Below are 22,319 nucleotides of genomic sequence, written 5' to 3'. Positions count from 1 at the left end.
CCTCGCCCAGCCGGCTCCAGCCCCTGCTTGTCTGTCCCCTCTGACCCGCAGAGCATCGCTATGTACGAGTGGCTGCCCAGCTTCCTGGGGAAGACACCCCCGAAGTATGAAGGTGAGGGCCGGGGAGGGAGAAGCGAGGGCTGTCGGGGGGTGGGGGGTTGTGGGTGGGCGAGGGCGGGGTGAAGGCTCAGAGCGGTGGCCTCTTTCCCTGCCCGCAGGGTACCGCCCGTTTCTGGACCCCAGCGTCTCCCCGGAGTTCGTGGTGGCCTCTGAGCAGTTCTTGTCCACCATGGTGCCCCCCGGAGTGTACATGAGGTGTGGGGGCTCGAGTATGAGTTTTGGAGGGCGAGGGTCTCAGCGGAGGAAAACCTGTCGGCCGCAGCCCCCAGCCCACGACTGCCAGTCTGAGCGCTCCCGTTCCTACAGGAACCGTGAATGCAGATGGGAGGGCGTATGTCCTAAAAAGGCCGTGGCTGTGGTTTGTAAACGCTTTTCATCCATTCTACCCTGCGGAGGGTAAATTTATGCTCCAGTAAAGAGCAGAACTGTTGAAACTCAGAGAGATCATAAAGACCCCAGCCTGAACCTCGGGGACATTTTTTAGCTGTAAGCACAGGGCCTGGGATTTACAGGCTTTGGGGAAGAGTTTAAAAAATGTGTGCACTCCGAAGAGAAATATTGGCTCCAAAATAGTACAAAGGGAACTTTAAAATCAAGATACGCATATCTAAGTGAATGTACATGGCTAAAGCATCGGTTTATTGTATTTTTTTGCAATTGTATTCTAATTTAGAGCAATTTATAGGCTAGATGTGCTTACTCTAGAACAGTCTCTGGGTTTGTCTGATGATGACTGAGAAATCATAGGCGACTGAGTTATCCACAGACCATAAGTTTCTTTTTTTGATACCGGGAATCAAACTCAAGACCTTGTGCTTGCCAGGCAGGCGCTTGTGCCACTGAGCCATATCCCGGGCCCTGACCATAAGTTTCTAAAGAAAAATTTGTTATACTTTTAATACTTTAAAAATGTATCTACATAGCCTGGTGCAGTGGTTCCCACCATAGTCCCAGCTACTCAGGAGGCTGAGGCAAGAGCATAGCTCAGGTCAGGAATTCAAGGTAAGCCTGGGTAAACTTAGTGAGACCTTGTCTCCAATAATAATAATAATAATAATAATAATAACATCATTTACTGAACATGTTAGTCCCAGCTATTCTGGAGGCTGAGGCAGGAGGATCACTTACTTGAGTCTAGGAGTTTGAGACCAGCCTAGGCAAAACAGTGAAGTGTGGTCTCATACAAAGGGACAGGGGGCTCCATATTAGCAGAATTCATAGATTCACAGATCTATAGATTTAGTGAATTTCAGATTGAAAATACATGTTTAGAAATTGCTTCTGTACTGAAAATGAGCAGACTTTTTTGGGTGGTACATCGTTGAATAATAGAACAGTAAAGAGGGTGACGATGGGGGCAAAGAGACGGACGGCTCCAGGACTGTGCGTGCAGATGTTTGGTCTGAGGGTGGGGAGTGACCTTCCGAAAGCCAGTGGCCTGGGACATGCTGGCCAGGTGGCCTGACCACACGACCGCGTGGACAAAGCGGCCAGGACTGGTGCCTTAGGTCGCCTTTCCTCTACTCCTTGTGTTTCAGGAACGGCAGCTGCCACTTCCGGGAGGTCGTGGATGGGAATTCAAGTTTCTCCCGAGCTCTGCGAGTATGCAACAGTTACTGGAGCCGAGAGGTCAGGGCTGGGCCCGTGGGTGTGAGTGTGTGGGAGGGCTGGTGTATGCGTGAGTGTCCGAGGGCAGGTGCGGAGCTGGGTGGTAGACTGAGGCAGGCGGCTGGGCTGGGCTGGGGTGAAGGAGGCAGCCCGAGGAACGTGGTCAAGAGTGAACCTTGCTTGTCATGATGGTGCACGCCTGAAATCCCTCGGGAGGCTGAGGCAGGAGGATCGCTGCAAGTGCAAGGCCAGCCTGGGCTGTAGAGTGAGTCTGTCCAAGCCAGGCCAGCGTACGAGCAAAGCCTTGACTGTGAGTTTAAAGCAAAGTCAGATTCTCCGTGGATGTTTGGAAAGGAGAGAGGGAGGTTGAGCACCAAGGAGGTAAGAGCAAGGTGCAGAATCAGAGTCACGGAGCTGACGAGGCCTCAGCCCTCCTGACCGAGTGTGAACCGCAGCCTTGGACGCACTAGGTGAGCGCTCCCCTATGGAGCTGCACCCTCCCACCCTTGCTATTGAGGGGAGGAGACAGAGTTCTGAGAGGTCCTGTGACTTTCCAAGGCCACGCAGCTGGTTGGTAACACATATACTGACGCGAGCCAGCCGGAGTCGGGGCTCCGAAGGGGGAAGGAAAGTTGCGCGGACGCTCGTGCTGGGAGAGCCCTGTCGCCAGGCACGGGCCTTGGATGGGCGCAGTATCCACCTGTGATTGGGGAAAGGCCCCAGGAGGAGCAGAGGGACTGGGTGTGCAGTAGCCTGGCTGCTGGCCCTGCTCCACCGGCCCTGTCTCTCTGCTCCCCGCACCCGAAGAACCCAAACCTCCAGAGCGCTGAAGACTTCGATGCACTGCTGCTGGGCATGGCCTCCCAGCTCGCCGAGCGAGAGGACCACGTGGTGGTGGAGGACGTGCGGGGTGAGGAGCAGGCTGTGCCTGCAGGCTGGGGACCTCGGCCCCCGGGCAGGGAGGGCGCCCTGGGCTGGGAGCCTGGTGCTGCACAGCCCGGCCCCCTCTGTGGCTCGCAGGGCCCTGGGCTGGGGACCCCGCTGACTCTCTGGCCTCTCATTCCCAGATTTCTGGCCTGGGTCACTGAAGTTTTCCCGCACGGACCACCTGGCCGGCTGCCTGCAGCGAGGCCGGGATCTGGGGCTGCCCTCTTACGCCAAGGCCAGGGCTGCGCTGGGGCTGCCCCCCGTCACCCACTGGAAGGACATCAACCCCACCCTGTCTCAGAGCCAGGACACAGTGAGGAGGGCTCAGGACGGGAGGGAGAGGTGGGGGCCTGCTGTCCTGGTCTGCGGAAGATGGGCAGTGAGACTCAGGTCCCGTGGACAGCGCTCGGGCGAGGACTCTTCCCAGCCTCACGTGTCGGGATGGAGATGACCAGGCCAGCGGCCTTTGGCTTTTGACTCTGCAAGCTGAGATCCAGCCACCATTTATTGAGCACCTATTGTATGCCGGCCCCCTATTAAACATGGGCGTGCAGAGCAGGTGCTTGGCTTGGGAGCACGCTGGGCTTTGAGGTCTTGCCCTCCAGCTGCCTCCAGGGAAACCCTGCGAGCCGCAGTGCCTGCCAGCCAGCAGGCTGCCTCTGGCCTCCACCCCTGTGCCAGGGTGCCTCCCTTGCTACTCTAACACTGCCGGAGAGTGGATGGCAAGGCCGACAGGAAAGTGCTTTGTGCACGGGGCTCATCACGTCTCCTAAGATCTGTGTACAATAGGAATCAGGTGAATCACAGAAAGCAGCAAGTCTTGGGTGTCACCGGGGTGCTTTAGAGCTAAGCTGGTCATTGCTCACTGGCGTGGGAGGGAAGAGAACTAAAGATGGGCAGAAAGTGCTGGCCATGCGGTGGAAGACAGTCCCTAAAAGTGAGTGTGTCACTGGGATTTCATGTTTATTTACTTATTTATTTTGGTGGTTCTTGAGACAGTGGCTTGCTTGCTACGTAGTTCAGGTTGACCTAGAACTCACTATGTAGCTCAGGCTGGCCTCAGACTTGCTGCAAGCCTCTTGCCTCAGCCTCCTGGAGTGCTGGGACTACAGCTGTGTGCTACCACGCTGGGCTAGGATTTTATTTATTTATTTATTTTGTAGTACTGGGGATCGAACTCATGACCTCACGCTTGTTAGGCAGGCGCTGTGCCACTGAGCTGTATCCCTGGCCCTAGGATTTGATTTTTGAAAACTTTTTTTTTAAGCTCTAAAGAGTGGAACTCATTTGCAATGCATGATGCTACTGTGTTTGGCGTTCTGACTTTGCCCTTTCCACTTTCATACGTTTCTGAGTACAAACTACGCAGGGGGCTGGTGGTCTGCGGCAGCGGGAGCTAGCAGAAGGTTCCCACAGAGTGTTAACTTTGTGCAGCGCTCAGGGGGTGCCTGGGGCACCGTAAGCTTTCTGCACTAGAGAGCTGCTCTTCCTATCCCTTCCCCTTAGCATCCTGCAGCTGATCCCCAGCGGCTGCTTCGCCCAGGGCTGGGTGCTGGGCCTTCTCATTCACGCCCCTCCCACCCTGCTTCCAGGTGCTGGAGGCCACCGCCGCCCTGTACCACCAGGACCTCTCTCGCCTGGAGCTGCTCCCAGGGGGGCTCCTGGAGAGCCAGGGGGACCCGGGACCCCTGTTCAGCGCCATCGTCCTTGACCAGTTTGTGCGGCTTCGGGATGGCGACCGCTACTGGTTTGAGAACGCCAGGAATGGGTAAGGCCGCCCGGGCCTCGATGCCGCGCCTGCCCCACCCCCCTGGTCTCGTTCCTCTTCATTCCTGGGCTAGGCCACCCGCATCTGTCTCCCAGCCCCTGCTCTCCCCATCCCCAGGCTGTTCTCAGAGGAAGAGATCGCAGGGATCAGGAATACTTCCTTCAGGGAGGTCCTGGTGGCTGTCACCAGTGTGGACGCCAGTGACCTGCAGCCCAATGTCTTCTTCTGGGTTGCAGGTGAGTGCTGAGGGGTGGATGGAGGGCCCTGGGTCTGGAGCCTTGTCCCTCCTCGGGGATAGCCGGACAGTGGCTATGGTTCTGTCCTGAGGAGCTGTGGCCAGGCAGGGGTGGGGCTGCCGCGCGTGCTGTGTGGGTCCCGTCTGCTCGGCTCCAGGAGCTGCCTGAGTGGAGGCAGCCCTGAGCCTCCTGGAGCCAGGAGAGGAATCTTGCGTTTGGCCGGGATGCAGTGGGGGCTTGGTGTAGCATGAGGAGGGCCAGATGCAGGGCTACCCCAGCCCATCGCAGGGGCGAGGGCAGCACTGTGTGCGGGCACGTGCGTACATGCGTGCCTGCGAGGGAGACAAAGGTGGGGCTCCTTTTCTTGCCCCTCGTGTTACCCAGGAGGCAAATGCCACAGTCTTGCTACAGTGGCCAGGGTAGGCAGCCTTGGCCCCTGCTACCTGGAGCAGCCCACCCTTCCTGCTTGCTTTGTGGCCCAGCACCCAGGCTCTGGCTTTCTGCACCTGCCAGGGGACCCCTGTCCACAGCCAGGACAGCTGAGCACCGAGGGCCTGCCAGCCTGTGTGCCCCTCATCGTCCAGGACTATTTCCAGGGCAGTGGCTTTGGCTTCGGGCTCACCATTGGGACCCTGTGCTGCTTCCCCCTAGGTAAGAAGATGGGGGGCCGGGTGGGCCAGATGAGAGGTGCAGGCTGGGGGGGAAGGGCTGTCTAGGACAGCAAACCGTGAAGAGTGCTGACCCTGTGGACAGGAAACGTTAGGGGACAGGGATATAAGTAGAGTCTGAGCTGCAGGTAAGTCAGCTCCAAGATCTCTCTCCCTGTTCTCCGCGGAGCCCCGAGGGCCCAGCCTGGTCCGGAGCGGGGCAGTCCACAGTCCACGGCTATCTGCAGGATGCTGGGCCGGAGGCACTGTCAGAGGCAGACAGGCCGGGGCCCGTGGAGTTGCTGGCAGGAGCTTGAGACTTTAGTCTTCCACCGGGCCGAGTTGGGGTCAACCAGCAGCCTGGGAGGGTGAGCCTCGCCTGTGGCTTGAGGGCTCCGGGCCTGGTCTCTGCCTGGGAAGGGGCAGGAGGAAGGGGCGCAGGGGTGGCCAGACGGGTGTGCAGATGCCACTGAAACCCTCGAGGACTGCAGAGCGGCTCACCGCTCCGATCTCCCCGAGCAGAGGTAACTGAGCACAGACTTAGGAGGCGGGGAAAGAGCTGGGGTGGGAGCCAGGCCGTCTCCCAGACCCTCGCGTCCCTAAGGGTCCCCCTGCCTCCGCTCTCCCAGTGAGCCTGCTCGGCGCCTGGATTGTGGCCCGGCTCCGGATGAGGAATTTTAAGAGACTCCAGAGCCAGAAACGCCAAAGTATCATGTCCGAGAAGCTGGTGGAGGGTGTGGAAGGTAGACCTGGGGCCCAGGGGCTGGGGACAGGGATGGGGACGGCCCCCACGGCCATCCGCCTCAGCAGCCTGGGGAAAAGGCTTCCCTTTCTAGAGCTGTCGGCAGGCAGGCAGGTGGGGAAGCCCCAGGGACATGAGGTAGAGATTGGACCATAGCAGATTTTTAAAGTCTCTCTACTATTTATACACAGGAATAGTTGTAAGCCTCGTAGGTTTGTGAGCAAATGAAATAGCTCAGGCAAAGCACCATGCTGAGCACCCAGTGACACTTAGGACGGGGTTGTTCCCATTCCCTCACGGGCTGGAGGCACAGTGGGGGAGGGGGTGGCCCTTCTTGGTGCCTAGGAAGGGGTGCAAAGCTGGGGCGGTCCGGTGCTAAGCTCAGCCCAGGGTGCCCCTGACCCAGTTGTGTCGCCCCCAGCTCTGGAGTGGCAGGGCCACAAAGAGCCCAGCCGGCCGGTGCGTGTGCACCTGCAGCCCGGGCAGATCCGCGTGGTGGACGGCAGGCTCACCACGCTCCGCACCGTGCAGCTGCGGCCCCCGCAGCAGGTCCACCTCATCCTGTCCAGTAACCGCGGCCGCCGCACCCTGCTGCTCAAGATCCCCAAGGAGTACGACCTGGTACGGCCCGTGGAGCCTGGCGACACCACCACAGTGAAAGAGGCACTCGGGCTGGCGGGGGGGGGCAGGGTGCTGCGCCCTGCCTGTCACACGTGCTGGAATCTGAATGCCGTTGTCCTGCTCAGGACCGGTCTCCTCACTCCCGCAGCCAGGCCAGCTCCCTCCTTGTCTAAGGATAGCCTCGAAGGTCCTGGCTGGAGGTCCTTGCAGAAGCCACGCCCTCTTCCTTACCCTTTATTTCAGGACCTAGTGAATGTCTGGGGGTAAAAAGGAGCTACATCGGGGGCTGCCTGTGGACTGCGCCTGCCCGGCTCAGAGCCCCCCGACTCCTGCTCCATCCTCGGCCTCTCTGTCCTCCCCTCGCTTCTCCAGCCAGGAATGGAGTCGGGGAGGAGCAGCTGCACGCCAGCGCCTCTGAGGGCTGGGTCTGCGCCGTCAGCCAGCCTGCTTCTGCTCGCTCCTGCAGGGTCCCCCAGGGCCACCCCTGACCCCCACGAAGTGCGCCGGCCTCGAGGCCTCCACAGGCCGCGGCTCACTGTGGCGCCCCGTAGGTGCTGCAGTTCACGGCGGAGGAGGAGCGGCAGGCGCTGGTGGGAAGCCTACGGGCGGCCCTGAAGGAGAGCAGGCTGAGTTTCCAGGAGTGGGAGCTCCGCGAACAGGAGCTGCTGAGGGCTGCCGTGACGCGGGAGCAGCGGAGCCTCCTCCTGGGGACCTTCTTCAGGCACCTCTTCTCCCAGGTGGGTCGCGGGCTCTGTGACCTCACCTGCCGGGTGTCCTTACCTGCAGGAGGCCATGGCGGCCCCGGGGAAGCCCGAAACCCCGAGTTCCTGGCTGACAGCACAGTTCTAAAATCTGGGGCAGGTCGAGGTGTCCCCACCTCCGTTGGAGTCTTATCCCCCGCTGGGAAGGGAAATCCACATTTGGTGCAAAACAAAAACAAAAAGCAAGGGAGGTGGGAGCAGAACAGTGGAGTGGAATGCGGCCAGCTCCCCACTGGCAGCTCGTCCTTCCGCCAGAAGCGGGGACCTGCACGGGGACCTGCACAAAAGGGAAGATAACAGTAAGGCCTGGTCCGGGTGCTGGGGAAAGGGCCCGAGAGGGTGGAGGAAGGTCATGGTGAAGGACAGATCGGGAAAGTCTGGGCTCCACAGAAAGGAGCAAGGGCCGGGTATATAGCTCGGTGGCATAAGCACCTGCCTGGCAAGCGCAAGGTCCTGAGTTTGATTCCTGGTACCAAAAAAACCCAAAAAACAAACAGAGAGGAGCAAGGAGTGAGCAGAGCTGCTCTATGGACGGCGAGAAATGGATTCTCCAGAAGGAGCCGCGAGAGCTGGCTGGGGAGAGGGTTCCTGTGGATTCAAGCTACCGTTTGCGGAGCCTTTGGCCTGCCGGATCCACCCCGCCAACAAGTTCAGTGTGCAGTGTGCAAAGGGCCGAGAAAGCTTTGGCCACACAGGACCGGGGCCCAGGGAGGATGTGGCTCAGGGGGCCTTGGAGCTGTGGGAAGCCCCTGCGCGGGGATGGTGTGGATGTGCTGCTGGACCTTGGGTGCCGGCCAATCCCTGAGGGCTGCGGGCTGCTCTCAGCTTTCAAAACATTTCCTGCACAGCCTCCTTTGTTGATTGTCACAATAACCCTGTGAGATAAGTAGCAGCGAGGAAACGGGTCCCAGACAACGGGAGACCGGCCCCCGCCATGCAGTAAGCAGGTGGCAGGTTTGGGACAGGAACCCGGTCGCTCAGCCCGGGGCTCTTTCCATGAAGGCACCTTGTCTGAAGCTGCAAGGGTGGGAACCACAGACAGGCTTGGACTGAGCCGTGCAGTCGATAGGCAGGAAAGACAGGTACCGTGGCCTGTGGTTTATCTGCCTCCCTTACGGGACGGGATGGCCCCCAGGCCGAATAGAGACAGCCCAGGATGACAGTTCCTCTCCTCCAAGCCCAGAGGAAACCTTGCTTTTGTTAAAACTCTTTTAGATCTAAGTAGGAGGAAGCTCCAACAGGCCCAGCTGACCTCGAGGATCCGGCCTGTCTCAGGGACCCCGAGGCAGGACTTCAGCAGAAGGGAGGCTGTCGGAACACAAGGCGCCTGCTCTTGGGCTGCTGCTGTGGTCTCTGGGTTTCGGCTGTACTGTGCGTCTGAGCAAGGAAGGAAAGGATGTTCCACGTCTTCCAAGTTGTCTTGTGCTCAAGTCAGAGCACATCTGGGTCCCCTTGGTTGCAATTCCAGATCCCCAGCTTGACCTAGCCCAGGACTCTGTGGCACAGCCATGGCTCCTGGGACCATGCAGGGGCTGCGGGGCACAGTTTCAAAAAGTGGCCCTGTAGGCAAGGAAGTTGAGGAAGCTGTGACCCTCTTCTCCCTCCCCCTGCTGTTGCCCGAGTGCAGGTGCTGGACATCAACCAGGCGGACGCGGGCAGCCTGCCCCTGGACTCGTCCCAGAAGGTGCGGGAGGCCCTGACGTGCGAGCTGAGCAGGGCTGAGTTTGCCGAGTCCCTGGGCCTGAAGCCCCAGGACATGTTTGTGGAGTCCATGTTCTCTCTGGCTGACAAGGACGGCAATGGCTACCTGTCCTTCCGGGAGTTCCTGGACATCCTGGTGGTCTTCATGAAGGGTGAGAGAGCAGGCGGCGGACTGAGGTGGAGTCTGGCTGACCTGTCGGAGGTGGGGAGCGCTAGGGCCAGGTCTCCAGCCGTGGCTGACGCCTGGGGTGCGCAGGTAGGGTTGGAGGCTGAGTGCCCCATGGTCATCACATGGGGGTTGGGCAGTTGGGCCGCAGCTCTCCTTGTCTCCCTGCCCCCAGGCTCCCCTGAGGAGAAATCCCGCCTCATGTTCCGCATGTATGACTTCGATGGGAACGGCCTAATCTCCAAGGACGAGTTCATCCGGATGCTGAGGTCTGTCCCCTGGGACAGCCAGGAGACAAGGGGACGAGAGAGGCAGAAGGGTTAAGGAAAGCAAGGGCCTCCTGCTTACCCCGAAGGCCTGGTGGGCTGGTCACTGCACCTGTGTCTGGGCCTGATGGCTCCATCCCCCAACCCCAGGTCCTTCATCGAGATCTCCAACAACTGCCTGCCCAAGGCCCAGCTGGCCGAGGTGGTGGAGTCCATGTTCCGGGAGGCGGGCTTCCAGGACAAGGAGGAGCTGACCTGGGAGGATTTCCACTTCCTGCTGCGGGACCACGACAGCGAGCTCCGCTTCACGCAGCTCTGCGTCAAAGGTGGGGCTGCCTGCCGGGGAATCTTTCTTTCCTCCACCAACACGATGGTACAGTTTCTTTCTTGTACGTTGAAAGGAGTCCAGGATGGTGACGGTGCTGGTGGGTCAGGGTGGGTAGGGGATAGGGGCTGCAGTTCTCTTCCCTGGCTTCCTGCCTGTGCCCTGCATGCGTGGTGCCCAGGCTGGGGAGGAAGAGTGTCTCCTTGTTATGGTCCTGCCTGAGCCAGCCGAGTCCCCTCAGCTGGCTTCCTCTGCCCGGGAGGCGTCTCCCTGGGCTCCCTGCGGGTCTCTCCCACTGCACCCGTCCAACTCAAGCAGGCAGAGTGTGAGTGGGGGAAGGGACAGGTAGCAAACAAGGACCTCTCTGCAGCCTGCTCTGCCCTGTTACAGTGTCCTCTCAGTCTGAGATTCTCACTGGGGCATGTTGAGACCGAACCCAGCCCCTCCCGGAATTAGGAGAAGGCAGCAGGGACAGGAGCAAGTTAGACAAGACCGGGATGCGCCTCTGACCGGGGCTGCCTTGAACCTGGATGTGAGGGTGTTAGCGGAGGAGCCCAGAACCCTGATTCTGCAGCTTTGCCCTTTGCCCAGGCAGCCTGTGCGGTGGACGGGGGCAGAGCCGGGCCACAGGGTTCAGGCAGCCAGCCTGATAGGACCGGGTTTGGGGCCTGGAGATTGAATGGCGTTGTGCGTTGTCTTGTTTTGGTTTTCCTCATTGCCATGCTGGGTTGCTTCTTCCTGATTTTACTTGAAAAGAGTTTGAACTACAGAGAAAGTGAGGCTCGTGCAAACAGCCCTAGTCTCTGCCCTCCTGCTGTCTGGCTGGGTCCAGCTGCCCCTGGGGAGGGACAGGAGCCCTGGGTGGGGTCTGCACACGGAAGGCCCTCCTGAGCCAGGCCCTCCTGGGCTCTGCATTGCAGGCGTGGAGGTGCCTGAAGTCATCAAGGACCTCTGCCGCCGAGCCTCCTACATCAGCCAGGAGCAGATCTGGTGAGCCCCCGCGGGGAATGAGGAGTACAGCTGGGATCGGCACCACACTCTGCCACATACCACTGCCATACCCACCAGAGAAGGGCACCGGGCACTCTAGGCAGACACCACCCTGTACCGGGACTAGCAGTCCTGCCTGGGCCAGAGGTCCCTGTGGTGGGGAAGGCGTAGGTTTGGGCCTCTGTGGGGACCCCAGAATCTTCCTTTCTTCCTGGGCTCCTGTGGGAGGCCTGTTGTTTGCCCCCCAGACCCCTGACCTTTCCTTTACAAAGTGGGTGTGGGGACGGACCAGGGGCAGCAGAGGGCCAGTGGCTGAGGGGGCCGGGTCCCCTCTCTCTCCTCCTCCCTAGCCCCTCTCCCAGAGTGAGTGCCCGCTGTCCCCGCACCATCCTGGAGCCGGCGTTGACCCCGCAGAGACTTCGGTGCCCCACAGACATGGACCCTCCCCAGGAGACTCGGCGGCGGTTCGGCAAGAAGTATGCTTGCCTCCCCTGCGCATGCGTCCATCCGTCCGCATCTTCCGCTAGGTGGTGCCGGGCACTGTGATCAGCCCCGGGGAACGGGAGATGAACAGTCCCTGCCAAGGACTCAGTCTGTTGAGCAGCCTGGCACCTGATCATGAGTGCCCCGCTGATGAAGGCAGAATGGGGGTGCGAGCAGGGACTGCGGAGCTCAGGGGGGCGCTTGCCATCCCTGGGGCCAGAGACGCCTTCCTGGAGGAGATGCCCCAGAGGCGGGGAGAGCCTGGCCGGGTGCTGGTGGAGTCGGAGCTGCAGACAGGAGAGGCTCTGAGCGCGCACGCAATTGTGCGACGGAATGATCCTGGGCTGCGGTGGCGCCCTGGAGCGGGGAGTCTGACCCGCTGTGCCCCCTGAAGTCGGGATCCCCGCCGGGATCCCCGGGCCGGGCTAAGGCTAGCGTCCCCCAGGGTCACGTCGTTCCAGCCGCTGCTGTTCACCGAGGCGCACCGGGAGAAGTTCCAGCGCAGTCGTCGCCACCAGACGGTGCAGCAGTTCAAGCGCTTCGTGGAGAACTACCGGCGCCACATCGGCTGCGTGGCCGTGTTCTACGCCATCGCCGCCGCGCTGTTCCTGGAGCGCACCCACCGTGAGTGTCGCGGGTCACACCAGCCGGGGCGGGGCGTGCGGTGAGTGACTGGTGGAGGCGGGGCCTACGGAAAGTGACAGGTGACCCTGGGGGCGGGGCCTGCAGTGAATGACAGTCGTGGACAGGGCCTATGGTGAGTGACAGCCCTGGGGTGGGGCCTGTGGGAATGACGGATGGTCTGGGCGGGGCCTGTGGGAGTGACAGTCCCTGGGGTGGGGCCTGCAGGGAATGACTGACAGCCCTTGGAGAGAGGCTTGCAATGAGTGACAGGCCTAGGACAAGGCCTTCGATAAATGACAGCCCCACCCTGCAGTAACTGGTGCCCCGGGGGCGGGGCCTATTGGGAATGACATACAGCCTTTGGGGCGGGGCCTGTGATGACAGACAGGTGAAGGGCGGGGCCTGCAATGCATAAGGGCTACCTAGTGAATCGGACCTGCTGGAATCAGAGAACAGGGTGGCCTGTTGTAGTGGCAGCCGGCCTGAACCTGAGGCGGGGCTGGGGTGGGGGTGTGTCGCTAACCAGCGCTCTGCCGCCCGTACTGGCCCTCTCCGCAGACTACGCCTTTGCAGCACACCACAAGGGCATCACGGACACCACCCGTGTGGGCATCATCTTGTCGCGGGGCACGGCGGCCAGCATCTCCTTCATGTTCTCCTACATCCTGCTCACCATGTGCCGCAACCTCATCACCTTCCTGCGGGAGACCTTCCTCAACCACTACATCCCCTTCGACGCCGCCGTGGACTTCCACCGCCTCATCGCGGGCACGGCCATCGTGCTCACAGGCAGGGCGGCCCGGCCCAGGCCCCTCTCCTGTCCTCCCCTCCCTTCCCCTCCCCTCCCCCCTCCCGTCCTCCTTTCCCCTCCCCTCCCCTCCCCGCTACAGTGTGGGGGTGAAGGTGACCAGAAGAGATGGTGGACGTTTAAATTTTACAACCCTAAAAGGCACATTGCCCAGAGTCCCCCTCAGAGACCCCTCCTTGCTTGGAACACACCTATCCCGCCGTCCTTGCCAGTTCTGAAGCAGTTCTCCTGGTCTTCTTTAGTTATGCTGTGGTAGCTGCCTTGATGCAAAGTGTTTCTTGAGGTTATTTTGACTTTGGGGAAGAGCCGGAAGTCACATGGTGCTACCAGGTCCGGTGAATAAGGTGGATGAGGACACAGCGTCACGGTTTTACCAGCTTCCTTTCCAGCGGGTGGCACTGGGCAGCAGCGTTCACTATATTGTTGATCACTCCTCAAAGTGATCAAAGTAAAGACACTCATGAAAGAGGACTTTCAGAACTGCTTCAGAAAGTGGCGAGGCAACCATGGGATAAGTGTGTACACAGCTGAGTGGCCGTGGAGCGTGGCAATGTGTCTTTTACTGTAATGTTTTTTTCGTTTCAATGTTCATAGGCTTTTGTTTTTTTTTTTGGTCTTTTTGAGACAGGGTCTCACTATGCAGTTCAGGCTGGTCTTGAACTCACTTTGTAGCCCAGGCTGGCCTCAAACTCACATTCACAGACATTTTGGCCCCACCTCGTAAGCGCGGTGCCCTTGCTGCCCTGGCTGTGGGCATCTCACCAGCCTCCCACTGCCAAACGGCTCACACCTGGGTGCAAATAACGTACCTTTCTCGGTGTCTGTGTTTTAAAACAACTCTGGGAGCAAAACCAAAGGAAGGTGCTACTAGGGCTTTAACTCCACGCACGCATGGCTGTGCTCACGGCTGCTTTGGGGAAGGGCCGCGAGGCTGGTGGGAGTTTAGACGTTCTGTGCACTGGGCTCCTTCTCTAGGCCCCCAGCTCTGTTTGGTGGGCGTCCGGCCCCGGGCAAGGGTGCCCAGGGGTCACCGCGCCCGTCTGGTCCCCTTAGTCTTACACAGTGCCGGCCACGTGGTGAACGTGTACCTGTTCTCCATCAGCCCGCTCAGCGTGCTCGCCTGCCTCTTTCCTGGCCTCTTCCGCGACGACGGGTGAGCGTGTGTGTGTGTGTGTGTGTGTGTGTGTGCGCGCGCGCGCGTGTGTGTGTGCGCGCGTGTTCCTAGCAGATGGGAAGACACACATCCTCTCGGCCCAGGGCGACAGTCATTTTCCAAATCTGGGGCAGCTGGAGCTTTAACCCCAAGTCAGCGGAAGTGGAGACGGGTTGGTTGGTGGAGGCCCCCTCTGCATGGCCCACAGCACGCCTCTCAGGGTCCCCACCTGTGTCCCCTCCTACAGGTCGGAGCTCCCCCAGAAGTATTACTGGTGGTTTTTCCAGACAGTGCCAGGTGAGAGCCGACCCCTTCCTGAGTTCCCAGGCCTCCAGGAGCCCCACTGGCTCAGCCCCCACGAGGAGCTGGGCCCTGCCCCTGGCCTGGGACATTCACCTCTTTAGGACTAGCTCCTCCCCCAGTTAGGCTAAGTCACCCACCCTACACACCCTACCTGTACCGCAGCCTTGAGGAGCGCTAAGCCCCACTTGTGTGAGGGGGACCAGGCTGTTTGTGAGGCCAGACAGGAGCCCCCCTCTCTGTAGGATGTCTCGGCAAGGGCTGTTGGGGGGCGTGTTCCTAACTCTCTGTAATCCCCCACTTTCGGGCCATTAGCTGGGAATCTGCTCAAACTCTTCCTGAGCCTATTTATATTTCCAGCCTGTTCCCTCCTTGCTGTAACGCATTTCCTGTACTTGCTCCTCTCCGGGAAACCCAGGATGGATTCTTTTAAATTCTTTCTGAATCCTAAAACGTTCTGCTTTGAACTTCTGAGGCTACTCGGGAATTCCTGCATCCTGGGATTCAGGGGATAAAGCCGGGTTTACCCTGCCCTCCCCATCATGATTTTATAGGCTTTGCGGAGATCCCCTCTTAACCTTTGCTCCTCCACTCGGAGGGGCTCTAATCCTCCTCATTTGTGCCTCTCTCCTCTTTGATCGCCGGAAGGACCCTCTTCTGTGACCCCACCCCCACGTTAGCCTGCTGTGCACTCCGGGTCTGGCCTGGAATCCCCCATAAAAGGAAGAGCCCTGGGGCCTTGGGGGTGAGGAGGGACAAGTGGTCGTGCCGTGTGCTGCGGCCACCTCGTGGATGGTGCAGGGTGGAGGACCGAGCCTCGCCCCATGAGGCCAGGGTCTGCGGTGTCCCGGGTGCGACCCAGAGGAGACACCGAGCGTTCACCAGTTCAGCACGTATTTACACACATGAGGATTTACACATGTGAAGATTTACGCACGTCAGGATAGACGGGCGTGGTGGTGCACGCCTGTGATCCCAGCTACTCGGGAGACTGTGCAGATGGACCCAAGTTCAAGGCCAGCCCGGGCAACTTAGTGAGACTCTGTCTCAGTGTTTAAAAAGCAGGAAAGAACATGAAAGAGAAAAAAGTGAGGAAAGAAAAGAGAAAGGGCGGCAGGCAGGCTGGGGTTGTGGCGCAGTGCAAGGTCCTGGCTCCGAGATGTCACAGGAAAACGGCCCCAGGGACAGGGTGCAGGAGGTGAGGGGCGGACCTGAGCCGGTCTTCAGGTCAGCGCATTGGGAGGAGGACAGAAGAGGACGCTAGAGTGGAGAGCGGACCCCGCCCTGTCCTGTGCACTTCGCAGGCTTAACCGGGGTCGTGCTGCTGCTGGTCCTGGCCATCATGTACGTCTTCGCTTCCCACCACTTCCGCCGCCGCAGCTTCCGGGGCTTCTGGCTGACGCACCACCTCTACGTCGTGCTCTACGTGCTGGTGAGGGCTTCCGGCTGCAGGCCGGGCCAGCGCGGGTGGGCAGGGCGTCCCCCAGGAGGCCGCGGGGCTGGGGCAGTAGTCCTCTTCCCCACCCCTCAGGACTTCAAGGGTCCTCTCCACATCCCTCGTGAGAGACGGAGGCTGCAGGCTGGCGCTCCCCTAGCTCGGCCCAGGGTGGGGCCAGGCTGATCCCGCTGGAGCCCCAGATCGCCTCCCATCTCTCTGCCTTCGGGCGTCTGGGGCTGGCTCCTGGGCGAGTGGGCTGCACCTAAAGGAGCATCACTGTTTTTAGGTGGGTGTTGCCGCTTTGGCTCTAATGCTGGGCTGCATCAAGCAGACCCCATTCAGCCACATGCCGCCTCTGAAGTTGATGAATTCGCTGAAACAACCTCAGCAGGATTGCTAAGCTGGACTTACTTTCTTGCTTTTTTTTTTTTGAGACAGGATTTCACTATGTAGTTCAGGCTGGTCTTGAACCCACTGTGTAGCCCAGGCTGGCCTTGAATGTGTGGTGATCCTCCTGCCTCAGCCTCCTGAGTGCTGGGATTATTTATAGGCGCGTGCCCAGCGCAAACTGCACTTTGAAGCCTGCACTGTCCCCTTTCCTCTATAATGTGGGCCCCTTGCCTTGCTTCCTTCTCTGCACCTTCTCCTGCTCCCTTCATCCTGCCCCAAGTTTGCCATCAATTGTGTCACCTGGTTAATCCCAAGCCGGCTCTGCCTGGGTCCCTGTGCTGTGGCTCTTCCTGGCGGCCTTCCCTGGAATCCTGACAGTTCCCAGGAGAGCCTTCTGAAGGCCTGGCTGAGCAGCTAACCCAAGCCCCAAGGCCCCGTGTCCCCACCGGGTGCCGGGTGACTGCGGCTGCCAGCACGGGAGCCCATCTGACCGCCTCTTCATCTCAGGCCGGGCTGCACACAGGGGTCTCCTTTGTTCCAAGACAAAGAGCAGAGCGCCCTGGGCTGGTCTGGCTGCCTCCTGTCCTCTCTGACAGCTGGGGGCAGGGCTGTCCTCTGCTCGCACTCGCACTTAATGATGGTCCCCAAGGAGCGACCACAGTGGCTTAGGATTTTCCTAGAACTGATGAGGTCTGTTTCCAAAGAAATCTCTCCCTTTGGAAACCAAAGCTCATTCGTTTGTCCTGCCAAATACTGGGTGGAGCCCTGGAGCCCTGGCGCCCTGAGCCGCTGCTTTTGCCGGGTGGGTGGGGATCATGTTCTGTTGCTGGTGATCAAGCAGCTTCTTTGGAGTTCAGGGAGACCCAGCCAGTGACCATCCCGGTGGGTGGCCAAGGACCAGGACCTCTTGCTGATGGTTCCTGGGTTCAGAGCGCCCTGCCTGTGGCAAGGCCAAAACACCCCCTCTTCCTTCCATTCCTCCCGGCTGGGTGCAGCTGCTTGACCTGCAGCAGAAAGGGAAGTGATAGGAAAGGAGCCCGGCGTAGAGCAGATGCTGGGGATGGGCACCAGCCTGCTGACCTGGGCTGAAGGGCAGGGCTGGCGCTCAGAGACAGCTGCCTGCTCCACCGCCCAGGCCACCAGCCAGCCGGCAGTCTGCAGCAGCTTTGAGGTCTAAAGCGCAGCAGCAGAAAGCCCGGTGTATAAACAGGAGTGAGGTCACCCTGCCTTTGTGTTCACAGGGTGGAGGCTTTGGTAGGAGCCTAGGGGCGGCAGGGAGCAGCACCGTGAGGGAGGGCCTGGGAGGATTCTCAGCTCGAACAGGGGTTTAAGGCTGTGTTGGGGGAGGGATTCCTGCCAAGACCAGCTTGCAGTGGTCCAGGTATATGCTGAGGGTCTCATGCGCCAGCCCTGGGTGAAGCCAGCAGGGGACTCAAGGCCTGCCTTAGGAGCTTGGGGAAATGACCGAAACAAACAGTGTAGACTCACTGCTGAGCTGAGCTTCCCCACAGTGAACGGCAGGAACGTCTCACTCGGGCTGACTGCTCAGGGAGGACTGGGGAGGTCAGCTGCTTGGGGACAGGGCTGAGTGGCACCAGGACAGGCCTGAGCCCAGGGCGGGGTGGGAACACCTGCAGTTCCGAAGGGTGAGGAGGAGCAGGCTGGCCGTGGGTGGCACAGGATGAGATGGCGGTAGGACGTGCTGTGACCAGTGGCCACGCCACAGGGTGGGGCATGGGAGGGCGGGGGTGGCGGGAGGAGTGGAGCCAGGCGGGAGCTGTAGAGCAGGCTGAGATCTGGCTGAGCTGCAGAGCCTGGCTGAAGCAGGGCTGGTGGCCGTGGCAGGGACATGTCACTAGTGTTACGGGCTGCCTGGAGCAGGGACAGACATGGTCAGGAGGGGACCTCGGGGGCTGGCATCTATGGGCTTCCGGCGGCAGGGGCTCAGGGGAAGCAGACGAGCTCAGGACCCAGGCTCAGGAGCCGTGAGCAGGAGACCAAGTTGTGTCTGCTACAGTGGACAAGCTCGTTGGGCAAAGGGTCGGGCCGGGACAGCGCTGCCTCTTGTCTCCTGGCTTTTCCTTTGGTGTTCGTGGCCCCCTCAAGAGGGGGACAAACTGGGGAAACTCCTCTCCCCCCAGTTCCCAAATGGCCATTATGTGCCAGGCAGAAAGTACCCGGCGCTGAGCGCATGTCCCCAGCCCAGTGGGGGTGCCGTGGCCCACGTGGCCCAGAAGTCCCAGGGGAGTCAGGATGGAGGGACTCCTGAGGAGGCGGCATTTCTGCTGAGACCTGTGAAGGGGGCAGAGGCAGCCTGGGCATGGGGAGCAGCAGGTGCCAAAGGGGTGGGAAGGGGACCCGGCCGGCAGGCAGAGGTCAGAGAACAGAGCTTGCAGTGCGACCCTAATCTCACTAAGGCCCTTCAGGCTGCACCTCAGAAAGTCACAGGGCCGCACTTGGGACACTCTCGGACGCAGGCGCGGTGGTGCATGCCCGCCCTCCCAGTGAGACCCTGTGTACGGGGTGCGGGGCAGCCGGGTGGAAAGTGTGACAGATTTATCACTTGTGAAATAAATGAGACGCACAGGCTCCAGTGCCACGTGGTTTCTCTTACAGGAGAAACCCGAAGTGTCAGTAATGTGAATGGCCAGAGGATAGATAGTAGGACGCAGGGAGCTAGATCTTTTGCAGATGAGAAGGGGACCAAAAAAGAATTGAGATGTGTCACGCGCATGCACCAGCTCTCCTCTGCAAACGTGCTCGGATAAAACCTTAACGGAGCCGGGTGTGGTGGCGCATTCCTGTGATCCCAGCACTCGGGAGGCTGAGGCAGGAGGATCGTCATGAGTTTGAGACCAGCCTGGGCTACAAAGTGAGCTCAAGGCCAGGCTGAACTACATAGCGAGACTCTGGTCTCAAAAAGACAAAAAACAAAACAAAACAGAACCAAAAAACCCCAAAAACTTAACGGAAGTGGGGCGAGACCGTGGGAGAGCAGTTAGGGTGGGAGCCCTAACTGGGAGCCAGCAGGTGTAGGTGGCGGCAGGAGTGGGAAGCAGGCCCGTTCCCACGGATTCCCGTTCCCACCGAATGCTGGGGGGCAGCGTGGGGAGCGCTGAGGGCTGAGAACCGGGAGGGCGGGGGTCCTGGCAGGTAGCCTGCGCATGCTCAGTGGGAAGGACGGTTCTGAGGCTGAGCTATCCCCACCCCCGCCCCCGCGTGCCTGTCCCTGGGCCTGAACTGTGCTCTCTGATCCCCAGCTCATCATCCACGGCAGCTTTGCTCTGATCCAGCTGCCGCGTTTCCACCTTTTCTTCCTGGTCCCCGCGCTCATCTACGCGGGGGACAAGCTGGTGAGCCTGAGCCGGAAGAAGGTGGAGATCAGCGTGGTGAAGGCCGAGCTGCTGCCTTCAGGTACCGGCCTGGAGGCTGTCGGGGACAAGCTTGGTGGCGGAGGTGGCCAGCGGCCGGGCAGAGGGACCTGGTAGGAAGTGCGCTTTGCCAGGAGCCCGGGCCTGGTGCCCCTGCCCTGCTGTCGCATTCCAGAGGGGGAGGTGGGACTGGTTTGGGGGCCTCTGAGCCCACACCCCGCCTCCCATCCCTCCCAGGAGTGACCCACCTGCGCTTCCAGCGGCCCCAGGGCTTCGAGTACAAGTCGGGGCAGTGGGTGCAGATCGCCTGCCTGGCTCTGGGGACCACGGAGTACCACCCCTTCACGCTGACCTCCGCGCCCCACGAGGACACGCTCAGCCTGCACATCCGGGCGGTGGGGCCCTGGACCATCCGCCTCCGGGAGATCTACGCGCCCCCGACTGGCGACGGCTCGGCCAAATACCCCAAGGTACCCGGGTAGCCCGAGAGCACTTGCTGCTCCAGCCCCCCCGGGCCAGCCTGGCTGCCCCTGTAATGCCACACCCCCTTCCGGTCTCCCTTCACCCCACCCCTGCTTTTTCCTGCGGCCCTTCCAGGCTTCAGAGCTGTGGGGTGGCCGAGCTGAGCCCCAACCTTTGCCCTCCCCGCAGCTGTATCTCGACGGTCCCTTTGGAGAGGGGCACCAGGAGTGGCACAGATTTGAGGTGTCGGTGCTGGTGGGGGGGGGCATCGGGGTCACCCCGTTCGCCTCCATCCTCAAAGACCTGGTCTTCAAGTCATCCGTCAGCTGCCAAGTGTTCTGTAAGAAAGTGAGTGCCCGCTGGCCCTGCAGCCCCTGCCCGCCAGCTCTGGGCCCCGCCTGCCTGGACCTCTCACCTGTGGCTGTCCTCAGCCCCGAGGGGCGGGCAGGGGCCAGGCGGCCTGACCACTGGGCGTGGCTGGAGTCACAGCAGCCCGGCCCTGAGGGAGGGAGCTGGCTCGCTGACGTGTGCAGGCCCCTTGCCTCGCCCTTGGGGGATCATGTAGGAGTCGCCCTGAGAGCCCTGGGACGCCCAGGGCCCGCAGCCAGCAGGGCATGGCTGGGGTGCGGCTGAGTGACTGGCTCAGCTCTGGAAGGACAGGAGGCGGCTCTGCAGGCCAGCCTCTCTGCTGGCTAGGGCCGCTTCCTCCAGATGGGCCCGCAGCAGGCCCCTGCTCGTCCTGGGGCCAGCGGATGAGTCAGGGGAAGGAGTGAGAGGCCCTGCCCACGTGGCATCAGCGCTCACAGCGTGACAGTGCCCTTCCTCCCTTGCCCGTGCCAGCCCCGTTTCCGTGCCTCACGGGCAGCCTCCACGGAGCGGGGCCCACAGGACGGTGCGCAGGACAGGCCTGCCCGGCACCCTGCAGCCCGAAGCTGTAGAACGTCCTCAGGCCGGGCCCCTCCCTGCCTATTCCCCCTCTCCCACCTCAGAGCCTGGCCTGGGGCACATGCGTGCTCACCCTGTTCCGGGCTGTCCCCGGGAGAGGCCCAAGCAGGCTGAGGCAGGAGTTCCCTCTGGGTGGTGACCCTGAACACAGGGAGCCTGAGCCGAGCTGGTCCTGCGCTCCCGTGCGTCCCCAGGTCTACTTCATCTGGGTGACACGGACCCAGCGGCAGTTCGAGTGGCTGGCCGACATCATCCGGGAGGTGGAGGAGAACGACCGCCAGGACCTGGTCTCCGTGCACATCTACATCACGCAGCTGGCCGAGAAGTTCGACCTCAGGACCACCATGCTGGTAGGTCGGCGCGGCCGCCGGCGGGGCTGGGAGTTGGCCCCGAGGCCGGGCTGTGACCTCACGCGTCCCTCCCAGTACATCTGCGAGCGGCACTTCCAGAAGGTGCTGAACCGGAGTCTGTTCACGGGCCTGCGCTCTGTCACCCACTTCGGCCGGCCCCCGTTCGAGGCCTTCTTCAACTCCCTGCAGGAGGTGCACCCGCAGGTCGGTCCAGCCCCCGCCAGGCTCTCCGCGCCTTCACCTTGGGGTCCCAAACCTGCGCTGCAGGGGAGGGAATGGCCGCTGCTGAGAATCCGGCCCCCCCGGACGTACAGGGGCAGTGGATGGCAAAGGATGGGGAGGGGGTCACACAGAGCTCCGAAGGCCCCCGCACTGTCACAGGGGCGGAGCTGCTCGCCACCATAAACTCGGCCACATCACCATGAAACTGAGCCGGCCACCGAGCAAGCCTTCTCGGGGACGCTGGGGGTTCTTGATGGTCTCTGCGCCGTCAGGGAGCTGGCCCTGCCCCGAACAGCACGGGTGTCCTGATCGTTTCCTCCGGCACAGGTCCGCAAGATTGGCGTGTTCAGCTGCGGCCCCCCGGGCATGACCAAGAACGTGGAGAAGGCCTGTCAGCTCATCAACAAGCAGGACCGCACTCATTTCTCTCACCATTACGAGAACTTCTAGGCCCCCTGCCCGGTGCCCGGTGCCCAGAACTGAGGCCCACGCCTGCCCCGGACTCTGGCTGCCTCTGCCCTCCCCTCCCGGCGTGGCCCGGTGTGGCCTCAGGGGCCCCCGAATGTGCCCGAGCCTTCGGAAGTGGAGGAAACGCCCAAGAACCCGGGCTGGGGGAGGGCAGCTGCTTGTTGGGGGCAAAGTGAAGCCTTCTCTCCTTGCGTACAGAGAGAAACACAACTCAAGGCAACCAGCAGTGTGCCCACGCGAGTGTGCGTGTGCCTGTGTGCCGGTGACCGCGAGGCTGCGGTTCGAGTGAGGCCACAGATGCAGGCGTCCTACAGCGCCCCTCGCCCTTCTGGGGTCCGCGCTTGCAAAAGGACTGGAGAGAATGAGCGGAGAGCCCTCGGCGTCCCGCTCAGCACCCCCGGCCCCCTCGCGGGCTGTGATCACGCGC

General features: G+C 61.1%; 1 protein-coding gene across 3 annotated transcripts in view; it reads left to right on the top strand.

The window, feature by feature from the left end:
* Duox1 (dual oxidase 1) overlaps nt 1-22,319 on the top strand; it is a gene marked incomplete at its 3' end in the record, with an annotated part of 27,822 nt that extends 5,503 nt beyond the window's left edge. For 2 of the 3 annotated variants that reach the window (XM_005377149.2, XM_013510312.1), the window contains 27 exon segments: nt 52-112; nt 219-315; nt 1,659-1,749; nt 2,536-2,638; nt 2,796-2,968; nt 4,248-4,423; nt 4,541-4,659; nt 5,173-5,310; nt 5,936-6,049; nt 6,470-6,669; nt 7,221-7,406; nt 9,058-9,283; nt 9,473-9,566; nt 9,714-9,889; nt 10,809-10,878; nt 11,229-11,354; nt 11,807-11,985; nt 12,544-12,774; nt 13,847-13,946; nt 14,194-14,243; nt 15,551-15,678; nt 19,335-19,488; nt 19,683-19,915; nt 20,097-20,255; nt 21,047-21,202; nt 21,278-21,406; nt 21,752-22,319. In XM_005377149.2, coding sequence (XP_005377206.2) covers nt 52-112; nt 219-315; nt 1,659-1,749; nt 2,536-2,638; nt 2,796-2,968; nt 4,248-4,423; nt 4,541-4,659; nt 5,173-5,310; nt 5,936-6,049; nt 6,470-6,669; nt 7,221-7,406; nt 9,058-9,283; nt 9,473-9,566; nt 9,714-9,889; nt 10,809-10,878; nt 11,229-11,354; nt 11,807-11,985; nt 12,544-12,774; nt 13,847-13,946; nt 14,194-14,243; nt 15,551-15,678; nt 19,335-19,488; nt 19,683-19,915; nt 20,097-20,255; nt 21,047-21,202; nt 21,278-21,406; nt 21,752-21,874 — 3,792 coding nt within the window. 3 annotated transcript variants of the gene reach the window in all.

This window comes from Chinchilla lanigera, unplaced genomic scaffold, assembly GCF_000276665.1.
Source record: "Chinchilla lanigera isolate Chin_1 unplaced genomic scaffold, ChiLan1.0 scaffold00008, whole genome shotgun sequence".
Taxonomy (NCBI): domain Eukaryota; kingdom Metazoa; phylum Chordata; class Mammalia; order Rodentia; family Chinchillidae; genus Chinchilla; species Chinchilla lanigera.
This window is presented reverse-complemented; position numbering and strand designations above follow the sequence as displayed.